Genomic DNA, 18,475 nt, shown 5'->3' with positions numbered 1-18,475 from the left:
CAGCCAAATGACTTAACTTCCTTAGTGATCCATTTTGGCACCAGCACTAGAGAATCATTGTTCCAGCACTTCAAAAGACATTAAATCAAGTGTCTACGGAAGAATCTGCATATGCTTGATTAATCAGCAGAATAGATGATTGGATATTTCAGGAACAATAGCTCTCCAAGAAAACAGGCATCACTTAACCAATACCACTCAACAAAGGTTATTAATTTTATTGCTGTTTTGTGCTCTTGTATCCAAAGGGGTCTGATGCAAAGAGCAAGTTCCCTTGTTAACCAGGAAAATTACATTGGCGATACCCTTAAGTTTTACCACAAGGCCCATCTGAACTGAAATCTAACTCAGTCAGATGGAGTTCTTTTTCCTTTAGCAGTTCCAAGCAAATTTAGTTTGGGCATTGAGTATAAAAGCTGAGAAATGATATTGCAGCTATATATAACCTTGGTTTGGTTACATTTGTACAGTCCTGGTTGCTACATTACAGAAAGGATGTGGAGGCATTAGAAATATGCAGAAGAGGTTCATGAGAATATTGCCTGGATCAGAGAGTATTGGCATCAAGGAGAGGTTGGCCAAAAACCTGGATTTTTTCTGCCGCAGCGACAGAGACTGAGGGGTGACCCAATAGCAGGAAATAAGATTGAGAGGGGCGTAGTTAGGGGAGACAGACCTTGTTGAATGGTGAAAATGTCAACTATTGGAGGACATAAATTTAAAGTAAGAGTAAAGTATGAGAGATTTACAAGACAAGTTTATTCTTACACAAAGACCGTAAGGTGCTTGCAACACGCCACTGGTAGAAGCAGACACAAAAGCAACATTTAGGAGGTATTTAGAAAGATACATGAACAAGGGTACAGACTATGTGCAAGTAAATGGGATTAGTTTAAAAGGTCGGCAGTACTAATTGAAAGGCCTCTTCTTCTGATGTTAGGTTCCATGCTAAAAAGTGTAGTTGAGTTTCAAAAGGACAGCCTCCCAGATTTAAGACCTGAATCAGTAGAGGTGAACAAAAGTCAGGCACATGCACTAGCATCAGTGGATCTAATTCACAATTATGGGTGCCGAAAAGAGGAATTGTACTCTGCGTCCAGGTTTGTTAACTTTAAAGCGTACAACATTAATATTATGTGCAAATACAAGGTGATGTTAGCCAATGAAGATCATTACACAATACAAGACTTTTTTGTGAATGAACCATTCAGTGGACGAGGGTTAATCAATGCACATTGTATTCATTCATTAACTTCTCTAAATACCCTTGAAAATACCATGGTAAGCCAGCTTTTGAACCACTACAGTCCACAAATGTTAGGCAGGTCATTCCTAGATCTTTTCACAGTGGCAACGAAGGGCCAGAGATATATTTTTACTTAGCATGTATGAGATAGAAAGCAACATACATGTTGGTGGCTAATGAGACAATATCGAGCCACAATGATTTGTATCTGCATTGGACTGAAGTACCAGTGGGTGCTTGTCACTCCAGTGTTTCTTGATGAGGGAATGAATCAAATTGGCTGAAGATAGACTATGAATGTTTAATCCTTTTGCACTCATGCTGGACTACACCATCATTGAGAATAAGAACACCTTTTTTCCCTCTTATTAGCCACCTCACTGTCCATCACGGAATATTAGAATGGTAGAGCTTTGATCTAATGTGCTTGATAATGTCAAACTCATCACTACTTCCATTAGCATGCATGTAATCCTATACTGCAGATTCAATATTTGGTATCAAATTTTAGATATAACTACCACTGCTGTTGGCACACTACTGATATTGTCTTCAATATTTTAATATCTGTTAAATGAGGAATGTCACCAGATTCATCAATGTCACATTTTAAAAACAAAATCAGCAATATCTCCATATGGAAGGCCACTGGCCAAGGTATCATAGATCTAGATAAAATATTAAAACAATTAACCCAAATGATCCAAATATAAAAGTTATAAATAAATCACATTTTGCATTTTTCAAAGTTAAACTGATTAAAGTTAAATCCAACTAATAAGCAGAGCAGAAATATTTTCCTAAGATCACTAAAGGACCAAGGTACTGTAGTTTTCCAGCAGATTTGTTTTTGTCTTTCCCTCGATTTGCTATTGATGCTTACAAATGAGCTATTTGCTGCCAGCATTAAAGATCTGAATGAAAAATTGTAAAACGTTCATCTTCATGGTCCAATGGCAATTGAATCAGAAAATTTTAAATAGGTAATGAGATCCATGAGGGAACAAGTGGTGCCACTTTCAAAGTCAGAAATGGATGATCTTATTTCATGTCCTTTCTTGAATTTTTTTAAGCAAGTATTCCATCTGCAGGTTCAGGTTTGGCTGCCCCGTTCTTGTCTTCTTACAGAGCATTCTATACCTCTCTAGTTTTTGTTCTTTGTATTTCATCTGTGCCTCTTCCTTTTCTTTTTGCCTTTTTTCTGCTGCCTTAAATTAAAAAAGAAAAAGAACTATCTTTAAAATACATAAACTCACAAAAATAATTTATTCAATAATATTAAAAGAAATGAAGAATAATCCTTTGCACCCTTACTCCAAGGTGCACAGTCAGGGTTAAACTGGATTGGCAGGGGGCAGTCTCTCCACAAGTGCAAGTCATAGAATAAAGCAGTAGTCAGCCAGAACGAATCTGGTAATCACGATAGCCAGGGACACACTGAAGTCAGGGAAAGGAATATTCAAAATGGCATTTATTTCAATGCTCAGGATTTAACAGGCAAGGCAAATGAACTCAGGGTATAGATTTGCTCTGAGGACTGGGGATTTATAACCATAATGGAAACATGTTTGAGAAGGGCAAGATTAGCAACTGAATATTCCAGGATGCAGATGTAAAATTGGAGATGATTCATGAAAGAATTCTACAAGAAACCCTGGATGCAGACACAGGTGTGACAGAAATACAGGAAAGTGAGGTGATAAGGGAGTATGTAACAGGAATACCTGGAGATGACATTCTCAGGGGAAATTGCCCAGTGTGGCCACAAGGGGTTGAATTTAAAAATAAAAAGGGGAGGAGCACTCTAGTGGGGCTGTAGTATAAAATCTTAAAGAAATTTCTCATAGTTTTAAGAGTAATAACGTTGTAGGAGTGGGAGATCTTAATTTCCCCAGTATCACCTGAATCATCCACAATGTTAAGCATCTGGATGGGGTGGAATTTGAGAAATGTGTCCAGGAAAGCTTCCTGAGTCAACAGATAAAGGGCCCTGCTTTGTTGCCTCAGGGCCTGGACAGCTTGCAATCGTTGAGTACAATAAATTCAAAATTGTATCATGACATTTTACAGAAGAGTGTCAAGGTTGCAGTCTGTCCCCTGAAGCTTAATAGAAGTTGGATGATTCAACAAGAAAATGATCTGAAATACAAGAGTAAATCAACAACATAATAGTTTAAAAAGAAAAGAATTTGTGTTTTGGAATGGCTAAATCAAAGTCCAGACCTTAACCCAATTGAGATGCTGTGGCATGACCTGAAAAGGGCTGTTCATGCAAGGTATCCCAGAAACATTGATGAGCTGAAATAGTTTAGTATGGAGGGATGGTCTAAAATTTCTCTTCGCTGTTGCATAAGTTTGATAAGCAGCTACAGGAAACGCTTCGTGGAGGTTATTGCTGCTAAAGGAGGTTCTATCAGTTATTAAATACAAGGGTTCACATATTTTCCAGCCTGGACTGTGAATTATTAAACAGTGTGTTCAGTAAACACATGAAAAGTACATCTGTTTATGTGTTATTAGTATAGGCAGATTGTTTTTGTCTATTATTGTGACTTAGATCAAGATCAGACCACATTTATGAGTAATTAATGCAAAAAACCAGGTAATTGCAAAAGGTTCACAAACTTTTTCTTCAAACTCTACAAAATGCAGGAGGAACTCAGCAGGATGGGTAGGATCTACGGAAAGGAATAAACAGTCAATGTTTCAGAACATTGACTGTCTATTCTTGAACATAATTCTACTAGTTTTTAGAATGTGATAGAAAAGGGTAGGACAGGTACCAGGGTTATGGTCCTAGACTGGAGAAGGGCTCATGTTTGAAGGAAAAGGAATGAATGCCAAGTGGGAGGATTTTAAAAGTATCATGTCAAGTGTCCAGCAGCAGGATGTTTGTTAGGATCAACAGTACACCTGCTAAGTCCCAGTAATTATGGTCAACACGATATCGAGGCTCTGGTTAAGAAAAAGCATACTCTAGGTTTAGGAGGTCAGGAGTCAATTCCTTGATGAATATTAAGAGGGCAATCAGGAGGATGAAGAGAGGGTATGAGAAGAATCTTTCAGGGAAGGTTAAGGAAAATGCCATGAGGTTCTTTTGTTATATTAAGAGTAAAAAGATGGCTTAGGATTGAGTAGACCCGCCCCCCCCGCCCCTTTGAGACCAGCAAGGCTGCCTGAACCACAGGAGGTGGGTGGGAATTTTCATGAATATTTCTCCTTGGTGTTTACTGAGAAAATCATGGTCGCTCAAAATATAAAGGAAACAAGTGGAGATGTTTGGAGTACATTTATATTACCAGGGATGAAGTATTTGCAGCCTTGGAGTGGAGCACAAATTACTCACTCAAGACCTCTTTTGAAGCCCATATGAAAATGCTTCAAAAATGTACAATACCCCATGTAGGACAGAGTTGCACGGGGTGCAGTCCCTGTTATCATTGCTTCTCCAATCATTACCTGGAGCCATTCCAGTGATCCACTAGTTTGTTGCATTTGACTCAGTAGCAGAGACACAAATAGAATCAAAACAGGATGTTAGTTTGCAAAATAGGAAGAAATTATTATAGCAACACACATCAAAGTTGCTGGTGAACGCAGCAGGCCAGGCAGCATCTCTAGGAAGAGGTACAGTCGACGTTTCAGGCCGAGACCCTTCATCAGGACTAACTATTATTATAAATTAAATTATTATAAATAGTTCCAACTTACACAGACAAGAAATTTTGAAATACTGAGTAAGTACCAATTTCAGGAGGAATAGATCAGGGAAACTGAGACATATACCAGATGGACTGCAGTGCAGAGAAATGAATTCTTGGGGAAACTAGATAACATCATTTATTAAATAGTGCAGTTCTGAAGATACAGCACAAATATCAATCTTTGAAGATGACAGAACAAGTTGATAAGACTAATAAACAAAAGATCCATGTTTTTTTTTATTTTATTTTTATTTGGATAAGGAATTCACAATTATCATGTACTTTTTTCACACATATAACCTTTTCCATTTTTTTATATGTATAAAACTACAATTATTTATACATTCTTAAGTACACATTGAGATGATATAAAAGGAAAATAAACATTTAAATAGATAATTATGTACTGTGGTAAATCTAACCTATTAGGCTAAGTAATGAAATTAGTTGTTAAGAAAAATGGTAATAATAGTTTCCATACAACCCTTCTGGACCATTTCCACTGGTCCAAAATGTTGCATACAAGCCTATATACCAACCATTGTAGGTGTTTATATCCCAATTTGTTCGTGCTTGTTCCTGCCCACTGAAAACTTTGTATTATACTGTTTTGGCTCTCAGCTTAAGTACTGTGTTAACTCTTGGACAAAGTGGCCAGGATGTCAAGGTCTTTAAAGAGATATGGAGAAGATTTGCAAATATTGTAGTACCACAGCTATAAATTAAACAAGTTTTCTGTTGGTCACATTAGTTAAGATTTTTTTTTACTTCTGATAGGTATTAACATTTTATGCATTGTTTATATAAGGAAGTCTTAACGCTTATGTTAAAGAGTGCTTTTTGGAGATTTTACAATTTGAATTGTAAACATGTATTTTTGCACTGTTAAAACCATGGCCTGTACTTGTGAGAAATGGCAGCAGATCTGAGCCAAACTGACAGAACTCACCAGTGTAATGAGCTTCTACACCAAGAGTTTGTAATCTTTTTTAATGTCTTGAACCGATACAATTAAGCAAGGGGTCTGTGGACCCCAGGTTGGGCTCTCCCATCCTACAGGGTCATGAGACAGTCTCTTGTTCCAATCTGGAGATCTCTGACCATTCTGATGTTGGGTTCTGCCGGCGATGTTGACCTTGCTCCAAAATCAGAGTCCATTCACTTCCAATCTTACCCCAAGTTCTAAATTTTTAACACCTAATTATTTAAAAAAATTGAAATGGTTCTAAATACAAAATATTTCACGTTTGATGGAAAAAACACACAAGTCTCAATATGCTGGCTATTGAAGAGTTTTCAACTATTTTGTGCACAGGATGTTTGTTCTGTCAACATGACATCACATTGTAAGGTCCTCCCTCATAACCTGGGACAGGGTGGCTGGCCCAAGGTAACAAAATAACAGCAGCTGATCTGGAAAATGTTCAATCTCTACTGACCTATTGGGTGAGCTCTAAGCTTCACTATTGGCATTAAGTTCAGGTGCCTGATTATAACACAATCAGAAACATTTAAAATTGCTAGCTAAAGGCAACACTATTGTGTCCAAAAACAGAAAACATGATACTTACTTCTTTCTTCCTTTTATATTCAGCTTGCCTTTTTTCATATTCCTCTTTAGTTTTTTGATAAGATGTCTTTTTCTTTTTCCTAAAATCAAAAAAGAATGGAAGGAGAGGAATTGCCTTTCTACTCAAGTAAGCCAAACCCCACTACTGAATCATGAGACAATTTGTAGGTTCCACATTTCCTTAAAATGTAGGCCATTTGGCCCCATTGGATTAATGATAGCCTACATTTCTCCAATTGAATTGACAATAAACAATCCAACTCAATTCTACCATCCATCCACACACCTTAGATAATTTACAATGGCCAAGTAATTAGCCAGCCAGTATATCTATGGGATTTGGAGAAATGTACACATCCCACAAGGTCAAGATTGACCCCAGGTTACTTGATTCAGCAGCTCTACCAGCTTTTCCATAGTACCACATTGATAAAGAAATGCTGACGGGCTGAATAGTTCAGACTAAATCAATAACACACAGCATTTTACATAAGCTCTGTCTATACGTCTCACTGCCTCAGTAAAGCAGCCAGGACAATCAATAACCCTACCCACCCCATTCTCTTTTCTGCCCTCTGAAAACATGTACCATCAGGCCCAAGGACAACTTTTGGTCCACTGTTATAGGCCTATTAAATGGTTCCCTAATACAACAAGATGAACTATTGACATAGTCTACCTCATTATGATCTTGCATCTTGTTCCACCTCAATGCACTGTGAAATGGTATGGCCTAGCTTTTCAGTGTACTTCAGTACATGCAAGCAGCACGGTAGCTTAGTGGTTAACAAAATGCTGGACAGCACCAGCAATTTGGGGTCAACTCCCACTGCTGTCTAAGGAGTTTGCATATTCTCCCTGTGACTGTGTGGGTTTCCTCCACAGTCCAAAGACCTACTAGTTGGTAGTTAATTGGTCCTTGTAAATCGTACACTGATTAGGCTAGCTTTATATTGGGGGATCGCTAGGTGGTGTGGTTCGAAGGGCTGGATGGACCTATTCTGCACTGCATCTCAATATAATAAAACAAAATGATGATTCCAATTCAAAATGGATCCATAATGGCAAACGTGCAAATGGAAGTTGACTTCCAAGCACAGAATTACCCATGCATCTTTAATTCAAACTTGAAAATAAAATAGTTAAACATGAGTATCTTGTTGTTACTTTCACCTGGAAAAGTATTTTAACTATCTTCATACTATTAATAAAGTCTAGATTTGGAGAAGGCAGCAAGTAAGTTGAAGACTGTTTTCCAAATCAAGTTTTCAAAGAGTGCCCAAAATATCTTACTTTTTTGGTGTCTCCGGTTGAGAATCTGGTTGATCTGTTACAGATTCCTCATGTTTGACTTTCTTTGATTGTTTCTTAAGTAGCTCTTCTTCAGCCAGATAGAGATGGCGCAAATGATCTGGGTAATTCTCTGCATATTCTACATCTTGAGGAAGCTGCACTCGTTTTTCTTTTCTCAATAATTTCTTGTACTGGTGCTTAATCTTCGCCTTCTGCTGGAAAGCAAATCCTTTCCCTGAAAGTGAACAGAATCAGAATTTTATCAAAGTCTAGGCACTGGATTTTTGTGGCACCAAAATGAATAACCAAATCACATATGTAATAAGCAGAATAGTTCATTTTTTCCTGAAAGTTATTTTAAAATTTGTGACCACATCAGAAAAACAAGTATTACATAATTCTCAAGACAACAATCTAACAAGGATAACAAGTTAATTTATCACTTCTTAAATAACTATCTTAGTTGCAACCAACAATGACAATCTACATTGAAGTTCCTCGACAGCTCAAACTCTGCAAGTGGTTAGAACGGAGGTGAATTTGAAGGTAAACAAAAAGTAAGATGAGTGAAATGGAAACACACCTGGTTAAAAGCCATTAAAAAAAAATGATTTATTTATTTAGAGATACAGCATGCTACAGGACCTTCTAGTCCAATGATTCATGCCACCCAGCAACCCACTTAACAATAACCTAATCATAGGACAATTTACAGCGAACCATCTGCTAATGATTATACATTCTTGGACTATTGGAGGAAACTGAAGCACTTGGGGAAAACCCACATGCTCGCGGGAAAGACGTACAAACTCTCTTCGACAACACCAGAAGCGAACTCAGAACTCCAGTGCCCTGAGCTGTAATAACTTTGTGCTAACCGCTGCATGACTGTAGTACCCCAGATACTGTAACATCTCTAAATCTGCACACAATTCAAGAATTCACTTTGACATTCAAATCCTTGCAGCAGCTCTGAGGTAAATACCAACATTACGTGGTGGGAAATTCACCCACTACAGGCAAAACTCCACTATGGCACCTCTTTTTATTTGAATGCAGGAACAGGTGAAAGGGAAGTAATTCATTTCTTTTACTTGGTTGATTTAAATATGCTACATTCTCTTTAAGTGTAGTTGTTTTAATTACAGTTTAAATATTTTGCAAATAGAGTCGAAGTGTTCAGAAAATTTAAAAAATTCTAGAAACAAATGATTTTTGCGAGGTTTTGACCCACAGAACTTGATTCCACCTACTCTTTCCAGTTGCTGCGGTTCCTTCTTACCAACATGCACAACAGCTCTGTTGCTTCAAAATCGCCAGTCTACTGGTCAGGCCCATTCTTCAAATCCTCTACATCTCCAGCCCACGAGAGTGGAGTCTTAGAAAGGTTTGTTGAGGAGTGGTTGACCCAACTAGGGTCACTCCTCCTCCATTTTCACTCATCTGGCTGAACTGAACTTATTCTTTCACTGGATAACATCTCCCATAACTCCACTCACTTTCTCCAAATCAAAGGTGCAGCCAGCTACAGGAACTGGGATGGACAAAAGTTATGTCTCATTGTGGAATATTTGAAACTGCCCTTGTTTCACTTCTGTTGAGGAACTCACTCCTACCTCTTATTCTGTGTCACTGCTGACTATATGCACAATGGGCAGAATTCTGTACTAAACTTAAAAATAATTTTGGTGCTAATCACCTCAAAACTAATCAATAAGCTTCAAGAACTTGCCCTTAATGTCTCCTTACGCAACTAGTAATCGTCTGACTTGCAGACCCCATGCAGTATGGATTTGCAAAGACATCGCCTCCACAACCTCCATCAGCATAGGGCACCCCTGTGATTAGCCCCCGCTCTACTCACTTTATTTTTGTGACTGTGAGGCTAAGCACAGCTCCAATTCCATATTTAAATATGCTGACGATACTAGTCATTGGCCAAATCAAGGGGGTGACAAATCAGCATATAGGAGGGAGATTGAAAATCTGACTGAGTGATGCCACAACAACAACCTTTCACTCAATGTCAGCAGGACTAAGGAGTTGATTATTGATTTTACAAAGAAGAAACCAGAGGTCCATGAGCACCCAGGCCACGCACTTTTCTTGCTGCTGCCATCAAAAAGGAGGAACAGGAACCACAGACCCACGTCGCCAGGTTCAGGATCTGTTATTATGACTGAAACATCAGGTTCTTGAACTAGAGGGAATAACTTCACTGAACCGTTCCCACAACCCATGGACTCACTTTCAAGGACTCTTCATCTCATGTTATCGATATTTATTGCTTATTTATGCATTATGATTTTTTTCTTTTTATACTCGGACAGTTTGTTGTCTATTGCACATTGTTTGTCCACCCTGTTGGGGGTGTCTTTCATTGAATCTATTGCATTTCTTTTATTTACTGCAAATTCCTGCAAGAAAATGCATCTCAGGGTTAGATATGGTGACATATTTGTAGTTTGATAATAAATTTACTTCAAACTTTGAATTTCCACTTAGCGTTTACTTTTACATGGTCACATCTGACTCTACCATCCCATTTCTACCTCCAGCTGAGGGACAGGATAGTGACTACTATCTGTGATAAATCCACAGACTTCAAAGCTATCTTGACTAAATCTTCACTCAACACCCACAAAGTGATGGAGGAGCTCAGCAGGTCAGCAGTAAGAGGGTGATGTTTTGGTCACAGTCCTGATGACGGGCCTTGGCCAAAATGGCAACTGCTTGTTCCTCTCCGTGGATGATGCCTGACCTACTGAGCTCCTCCAGCATTTTGTGTGTCGCCCTGCATTTCCGGCATCTGTATGAAACACTCTGCTTCTGGCGGCTGCGTAAGTATAGGGAAGGAAATCTCTAGGCATTACATGTAGAATCCCTTGTGTTAAACTTCTCACTCTGCTTCCAGTAACAATTTCATTCCATTCTCCAAGGTTCTTTGTCTCAGTTACTTTGATAAGATTTTCCAGGCCGCTGCTTCTGGGATATTTTTATTTCTCTTTCAACTGTGACTTCTCTTCTGCCGTAGCTGATTGTTCTCTTAACCACAGCTCCTTTATTTCCCACACTTCTATTCTGATTCTTTCTTCTCAGCAAGAGTACTGCTTGCTCCCTCATCCGTTCTTTTGTCCTCATCTTCCACACCATGAGCCTTTTAATAAATGTTATTGAATTTGAAATTTATGATACCTCCAATATATAACAATTTGTTCACCAGACAAAATTTTATCCTCTCCCTTTTTGACATCTAAAAAGGGACCAATTTCTTTATGAATCCCACTGTAATCGCTCATGAAATCCAAAAGATCTAATAACATCAGCCAATTAACGCAATTGTTTTCCACAATCCAGGGGCTTGAACTTCTTCCATGGTATACTGGATAAACTAAATGCAGAATGGTTGGCCTCTTTGTTAAATCCATTCACACAGTATACAAGGTTGACTCTGAGTTTCCAGTTCCCTTTTGTGCTAAACTCTCCCCGGCAGGATTTCTATAGACGCTGCTTGACTTGCTTCAGTTCCTCCAGCACTTTGAATGGCTTTATTTCGATTTACAGATCTCTTGTGTTTGTGGTCAGTATGTAGGGTGACAGGTGACACATATTATTCGTAATAGTACCTGTTCTACAGGAATTCACTCGCATCGTTATCGAGTTGTTGTGTTCACTTTAAGAAAGTGTGCCTGACGCCATGACGTCAGTGTAAGGCGACTGTTTTTGGTTTGTTCGTAATGGAAGTAAAGGGCTGCGACTTCTGTTAAACACAAAAAATGATTCGCATGTTTTATTCACAAAATCCTACAAGTGAACACTGCCTCTCTGCCCGGTCATGCGAGCTCTAGGGTGGTCGAAAACCGCGCTCTCGTATTCGAATCGGAAAAGTAACGAAGTGCTCTCCCACGCCGTATACTCTCTTTCTCCCTTCCAGTGGGCTGAAAATACAAAAGCATGGAAACGCGCACCACCGGGTTCACGGACAACTTCCGTCCTGCTGTTAACGACTCTTGAACCAACTTCTCCTACGATCAAGATAACTTTTGCCCTCACAATCTCCCTTGTCGTGGCCCTTACGCCTTCTCAATATAGTTATTACTTTTCACCTCAATGTACTGATGTGATGAATTGATCTGTATAGATGCAAAACAACGTGTTTTCAACCGCCGTTACACGTGACAATAATAAACCAATTTCAATCCAATCTGTTCAGGCCGGTTCTCACCTTCCTTAATGCTGCCCCAGCCCTTCTTAAAATACCGAGAATTCCTCTTCCCATTCGCCTTTGCAACCATTTCCCTGTCCACTCGACTGGAGCTTCGCTGCGACTCGCCAGCCGGCGCCATTCTCCACTGGCCACTGGGCTGTGACGTCATCAGCCGCGCCGAAACTACGGCGGCCGAAAAGAAAAAATCTCCGTCCCGGTTGCGCCGATAGTGTCGCGTGGGGTTTTATTGGTGCTCCGGTGATGTCCGGAAAGTGGCCCCGACTCTAGATGCTCCTCAGTGGGAATATTCTGTCATTTCAGTGAGACAGGCCTGCTTGGGTTTGGGCTTCTTGGCTGTTGATTGTTGGAATCCGGGTCCGCAGGAGTCCCGAATCTTCACTCGCAATGTCTTTCTCCCGGGATGTGGACGTGGACTTGGTGAAGAGTAAAATCAAACTTCTCACCGACTTCCTGGACATTTACATCAAAATAGCAAACGTGCACACAGTTGATTTCTATACCAAAGACATATGGAATGAGTTTGTGGCTGTGTCACCTGAAACCGTCATCTCGAGTCTCTTCTCTCAGCAGGGAGGAAGCACAAGTGGTAAGAACGTTTGGACTTGGAGTTACAGTTCCCAATAATGTTTGCCAAAGAAAGCTCCACAAGAAGCGGACTAAACATCTGGATCTTACAATGACACCATTGATAGGAAGGAGTAAACTTTCCTCTTGAGTAATAACTGAATTATGCATTGAATAAGCAAGAAATAAATTAAACTGCCTGCATTTCTGTAGAACTCTTCATGACCTTAGGAGGCCACACAGAGAATTACAAATAATTACTTTAAAGTTTCACTAGTAATGTAGAGTATACAACTGTTAATATATATTTTTAAATGTTAAGGAAATGCTGGAAATAGCCAGCAGTTGAAGCAGCACATATATAGGCATAAAGAGACTTAACTTTTCAAATTGTTGACTTGATGAGGGGTTATTGATTAAGTATGTTTCTCTTTTAGTTTTCCAGCATTTTTGTTTATCCACAGTAGCTAATTTGCTCAAAGTAAGGTTCCACAGACAGTAGCAAACCAATGACATTTTATTGAAAGAAATCAGCATCTTTCTTTCCTAATGACCATGGACAATGTTACTGTCTTCACCTACACCAACAAACAGAATAGGCAGTCACTTGTGTGAGTGTTGCACCTTGTTCTACACAGCTTTGATACTGTGTGGTTTAAAATACAAGAACCATCAGAAACTGAATAATGAAGGGCAGAAAATGTGATCTGCTTAACCCTACAGTTTCAAATCAGTTAAGCACTATTGATCGCTCGTGTTTTACCCCTGAACCTTCACTTTTCTGAAAAGGCAATAGCTGCCTGACTATCTGACAAAAAAGATTAATGTGAACACTTTCACCATAGTGTTAAATTCAGCATTATCCATCAGTGTGGGGGGAAAAAGGCAATAGCAACATGTTGCATTGCAAAATAGCGCAGGAACAGGCCCTTTGGTGCCGAACAAGCTAAAAAGTAAATCAAAAAATCCCTAAAACTAATCCCTTCTACCTACATAATGTCCATATCCCTCCATCTTCCTCATATTCATGTGCCTATCTAAATGACTGTTAAAAGCCTGTAGTGTATTTGCCTCTCCCACCATACAAGGCAGCTCATTCCAGGCATCCACCACACTCTGTGTAAGAAGCTTACCTCTGACATCCCCCTCGAACCTACGCCCTCTCACTTTCAATGCATACATATTAACAAATGTATTAGACATTTGAAATCTGAGATGAACATCCCTGATGTACATCTCAGCCGTTTACCTTTCCCACCCATCTGGCTTCACGTGTCACCTTCAAGCTTTTCATCCTTCCCCTCACCCCACCTTTTTATTCTGGCATCTCGTCCCCTTCCTTTGCTGTCTTGATGCAGAGTCTTGGCCTGAAACGTTGACTGTTTATTCATTTGTATAGATGCTGCCTGATCTGCTGAGTTCTTCCAGTATTTTGTGTGTGTTGTCTTCAGATTTGGTTATTTTGTCATGCAATGGTTGATAGCCTCTGCCATGACATCACGTTCCCAAATATTTCTACCTCTACTGCTTTTCTCCCCCCCCACCCCCTATTAAAGAAGGAAGGTTTGTTGATTAGTGAGTTGATGTTAGCTGCTTAAACTTCCTGAATGGGGCACAGAATAGTGGAAATAGCTCCAAAAAAATCAGTTACATTGAAAATAAAAGCACTTTTGTCAAGTATTGATTTCAATAATTTTTTTAATTGCCAAGAAAATCACTGTCAAATCTAGAGAAATCAAACGTACAGTAGTGATATGTGGCACCACACATTGTAACTGTATCAGCTATTTGCGTAAGTCTGGAAAATATATTTGAGGTAATCTTTGAGGAGTGGCAGAAAATGTAAGAAAACATATAAGTGACATAAATGATCAGGGACATTGGCCTGGAGCCATTTTTCAGTATGAGACCAATGTAATTCAGTTACATATGAATATATATGTTATCTAATATCACAGATGCATTGAAACCTCTGAGCAAATTCCAAGCTATAATAGGGTTGCCCCTTCCCTTCACGCTGTTTGGTTAAATATACTGTATGTAGTTTTTGCAGAAAGCGTGTATTTGTTTGAATCTTGGAGTACTTAGTAATTGTTTTAGCAAACAACACTTGAATTTTTCTTCATAATAGATTAAAATATCTGGTTGCTCCTTTTTTGTTGCTATTTTGGGCGATTTTGATCACGGCGGCCTGCAAATAACGAACAGTGCCACACTAGATTTAATTAGAACTGAGCTGAACTGAGTTGCCTGGATTCTTTTGATTTTGTGTTTTATATTCTGTGTTTTTCACTTCTTTACTGTTTGCGTGATTTTTTTTGCACATAGGTGTTTGATGTTTTCTTTTGAGTGGGCTCCCTGTTTTTCTCTGTTTTGTGGCTGTCTGTGGGAAGACAATTCTCAGGGTTGTAGACTGTACACATACTTTAATAATAAATATACCTCGAATCTTTGAAAATAGTCAATTATAAACACATTAGTCTTTGGAAAACAGATTAGAACTTCTGTTCACACTCCATTTGTTTTTAATGTTTACAATCTATGTTTGCACTATAATCACATTTTAAAAGTTAATTCCTTTCAAAGAGTGGAGCTGTGAAGTCATTAGAGTCGTTCAAAACAGAAACAGTCCCCTTTCACCCAGTACATCTGTTCCATCCATTATGCCTATCTAGACTAATCAAACTTCCCATATTAATTCCATTCTTGTCTGTGCCTTGCGTATTCAAGAATATTAAATGTTGTTACTGTTCTTGCCTCTGCCAGTTCATCTGGCAGTGCATTCCTGATGTCACCTACTTTTTGCCTAAAAAGTTTACTCATTAGAGCTCCTTTAAACTGAAGCTCCCTAGCTTTAGACAACACTATCATGAGAAACGGATTCTGACTATATTCCTTCCGTTTGACTCTCATAAGACCGTAAGACCATAAGATATAGGAGCAGAGGTAGGCCATTCGGCCCGTCAAATCTGCTCTGCCATTCAATCATGGCTGATCCAATTCTCCCAGTCATCCCCACTCCCCTGCCTTCTCCCCATACCCTTTGATGCCCTGGCTAATCAAGAACGTATCTATGTCTGCCTTAAATGCACCCAATAACTTGGCCTCCACAGCTGCTCGTTGCAACAAATTCCACAGATTTTACCACCCTCTGAGTAAGGTAATTTCTCTGTTCTGAATGGACGCCCTTCAATCCTGAAGTCGTGCCCTTTTGTCCTGGACTCCCTACCATGGGAATAACTTTGCCAATCGAATCTGTTCAGGCCTTTTAACATTTGGAATGTTTCTATGAGATCCCCGCTCATCTTCCTGAACTCCAGGGAATACGGCCCTGTCAGACGTTCCTCATACGATAACCCTTTCATTCCTGGTATCATTTTCGTGAATCTTCTCTGAACCCTCTCCAACGTCAGTGTATCTTTTCTAAAATAAGGAGCCCTAATAGTTTTACGTACCAGCGCCATTTCACCTCGTAGCCTCCTTTGCTCAAGTGTATCCAATCATTCCTTATAACACAAGCCTTCCAATCCAAGCAACATCCTTATTAATCTCATTTGCACCTTGTCTAACTTAATGACCTACCTGTAGTGTGGTGATTAGAACAGTATACGATACTCCTACCTCAGCCTCACCTGTGTTATGTACAGCTGTAATAGGACGTTGTAACTTTTGTATACAATGCCTTGGCCAAATCTGGCAAACATGCCTAATATGTCTTCTTTGTAACCCTGTCCGCCAGTGTTGTCGCTCTGAAGGAACTATGTACTTGTACCTCAAGGTTTCTCTGTTTAGCAACACTTTCCAGGACTCTTCACTGTGTCTCTCTTCCCCTGGTGTAACTTCCAAAAATGTTTCATTTTGCACAAGTTTTAGTCAAATTCTATCTGCTATTCCCTTGACCACTTCCACAGTTGAGCTATATCCTACTGTAACCTTAGACAATCTTCTTCATTGTCCACTGTACCACCAGCTTGGTGTCATTTGCAAACTGTACTGTAATTAGTCCTCCACTCCATGTTGACTATAATAGAGTACGGTGCAGAAGTCTTAGGCACATATATTTAGCTTGGATGCCCAAGGCTTTTGCACAGTACTCTATCATCAACATGAAGTGGAGAACGAGTTTGTAAATCTGGTGGGCGCAAAGGATATTGCGAGTGGTGAGGGTGGAGGGCCGTGAGAGGGGTGTAGGGCAGGCGGTAGAGAAGGAGAGCTGAGGTTGGCGGGGGTGGCATGGGTGCAAACACACCCAGCCCTGAGAGACCCGGCAAAGTCATTCGATAACAAACCATTGGTCTATTGATATGGTTCTTCCCTCTCCCCTTCTCTTTTCCCAATCATGATTCCCCTCTCCCTGTCCCCTTTCCCACTCTCAGTCTGCAATAGAGACCCATATCAGGTTTATCATCACTCACGTATGTTGTGAAATCTGTTTTTTTTTGCGGTAGCGGTACAATGCATTACATAAAATTACCACAGTACTGTGAAAATAGCACCCAGGCTACGTACAGTATATGTGCATAAGACTTTTGCACAGTACAGGAGGATCTTCACTAATCTGACTACATATAATCCGGTTCCTTCGATAATCCGGCACTGATTATGCTTAATGTAACTCTGCATTTTCACTAATCCGGCACTCCTCAGGTCCCAATGGTGCCGGATTAGTGAGGGTCGACCTGTGGTATATGTCACCTACATTCTCATCCAGATCATTCAGATATAATGACAAACAGCAGAGGGCGCACCACTGATGCTTTCAGCACTCCACTGGTCAGCGGTCTCCAGTCTGGGAAACAACACTCCTACCACTCATCAATTTTCTATCCAGTTGGCAAGGGAGGGAATGTCGACTCAGACCATGGGAGGGGGAGGGCAAGCTCACTCTGAATGTCATATGTTCCACCCTCTTGGACCAGCCTAGCATCTGGTACTTTGTCAAAGGCCTTGCTAAACTCCATATAGACAGTGTCTGTCGCCCTCCCCTCACGAATCCGCTTGCTCTGCTCTTCAACACTTTGTCAAATTCATGTATCTTGATTTCCCACACAGAAAACCTTGCTGATTCTCACTTTGGAAAGTACTTGCCTTTTCAAATCCAGACAAATCCTGTCAGACTCCCTCCAGTAATTTCCCCACCCCTTAACGTCAACCTCGCCAGCCTGTCGTTCCCCGGCTCATCCTGGAAAACCATTCAGTGCCACTGCTTCCTGTTGTTTTCCGACATGTTTACTACCTTCATTTCACTATTCATTTGTGTTTGGATTTTAGATAATTTCTAATCATCTTGAGAAATTCATTGCTTAATTCATGCCCCTCTGGTTTTTTTACTGTTGTCTCAAAGATTACAATATGCAGTTAATTACTGACACTCAACACTGACATCAGTGGGTAGCCCCAACCTGATGGCATGACAATCGATTTCTCCTTCTGGTAAAAAACTCCCACCCCCCCACCCCACCTCACTCTTCCTCTATTCCCTACTCTGACCTTTGCCATCCTCTCGCTTGCCTATCACCTCCCTCTGCATCCTCTCCCCTTTCCCTTACTCCCAAGGACCACTCTCCTCTCCGGTCAGATTGCTTGTTCACCAGCACTGCACTTTGCCACCCACCTAGCTTCATCTTCTAGCTAGCCTCCTTCCCCTCCCCCCACCATTTTATTTTGCCATTTTCCCCCTTCCTTTTCAATCCTAACGAAGGGTCTGTGCCTGAAGTATTTACGTAGACGCTGCTTGACCTGCTGAGTTCCTCCAGCATTTTGTGTGTGTTGCTTCAATGAAGCTGCCCACAAAGATCCTGTATAAAGATCTGTGGCGTGGATTTTACCTTTCAGAATGCCACTTACTGGCAGAAATCAACTCCAAGGGA

At 40.1% G+C, this 18,475-nt stretch overlaps 2 protein-coding genes across 3 annotated transcripts in view; one reads left to right on the top strand and one right to left on the bottom strand.

Annotated features, from left to right (window-relative positions):
• Positions 1-202: 202 nt before the first annotated feature.
• Positions 203-12,423, bottom strand: ccdc59 (coiled-coil domain containing 59; the record flags this gene model as incomplete). The annotated part of the gene is given in 7 exon segments (XM_063059517.1): positions 203-2,454; positions 6,522-6,600; positions 7,814-8,048; positions 12,039-12,174; positions 12,176-12,217; positions 12,219-12,270; positions 12,311-12,423. Coding segments are annotated over 7 exon segments (819 nt in total), but the record flags the coding sequence as incomplete, so codon positions are not given.
• The window catches only part of mettl25 (methyltransferase like 25), a 94,347-nt gene continuing 88,136 nt past the window's right edge, over positions 12,265-18,475 (top strand). For both annotated transcript variants that reach the window (XM_063057740.1, XM_063057741.1), the window contains exon 1: positions 12,265-12,627. In XM_063057740.1, coding sequence (XP_062913810.1) covers positions 12,426-12,627 — 202 coding nt within the window. In that variant the 5' untranslated portion in view covers positions 12,265-12,425. The remainder of the gene's footprint in view (positions 12,628-18,475) is intronic.

The sequence above is a fragment of the Mobula hypostoma genome, chromosome 9, assembly GCF_963921235.1.
Source record: "Mobula hypostoma chromosome 9, sMobHyp1.1, whole genome shotgun sequence".
Lineage (NCBI taxonomy): Eukaryota > Metazoa > Chordata > Chondrichthyes > Myliobatiformes > Myliobatidae > Mobula > Mobula hypostoma.
The sequence above is the reverse complement of the archived record's forward strand: the minus strand, read 5'-3'. Positions and strand labels throughout refer to the sequence as shown.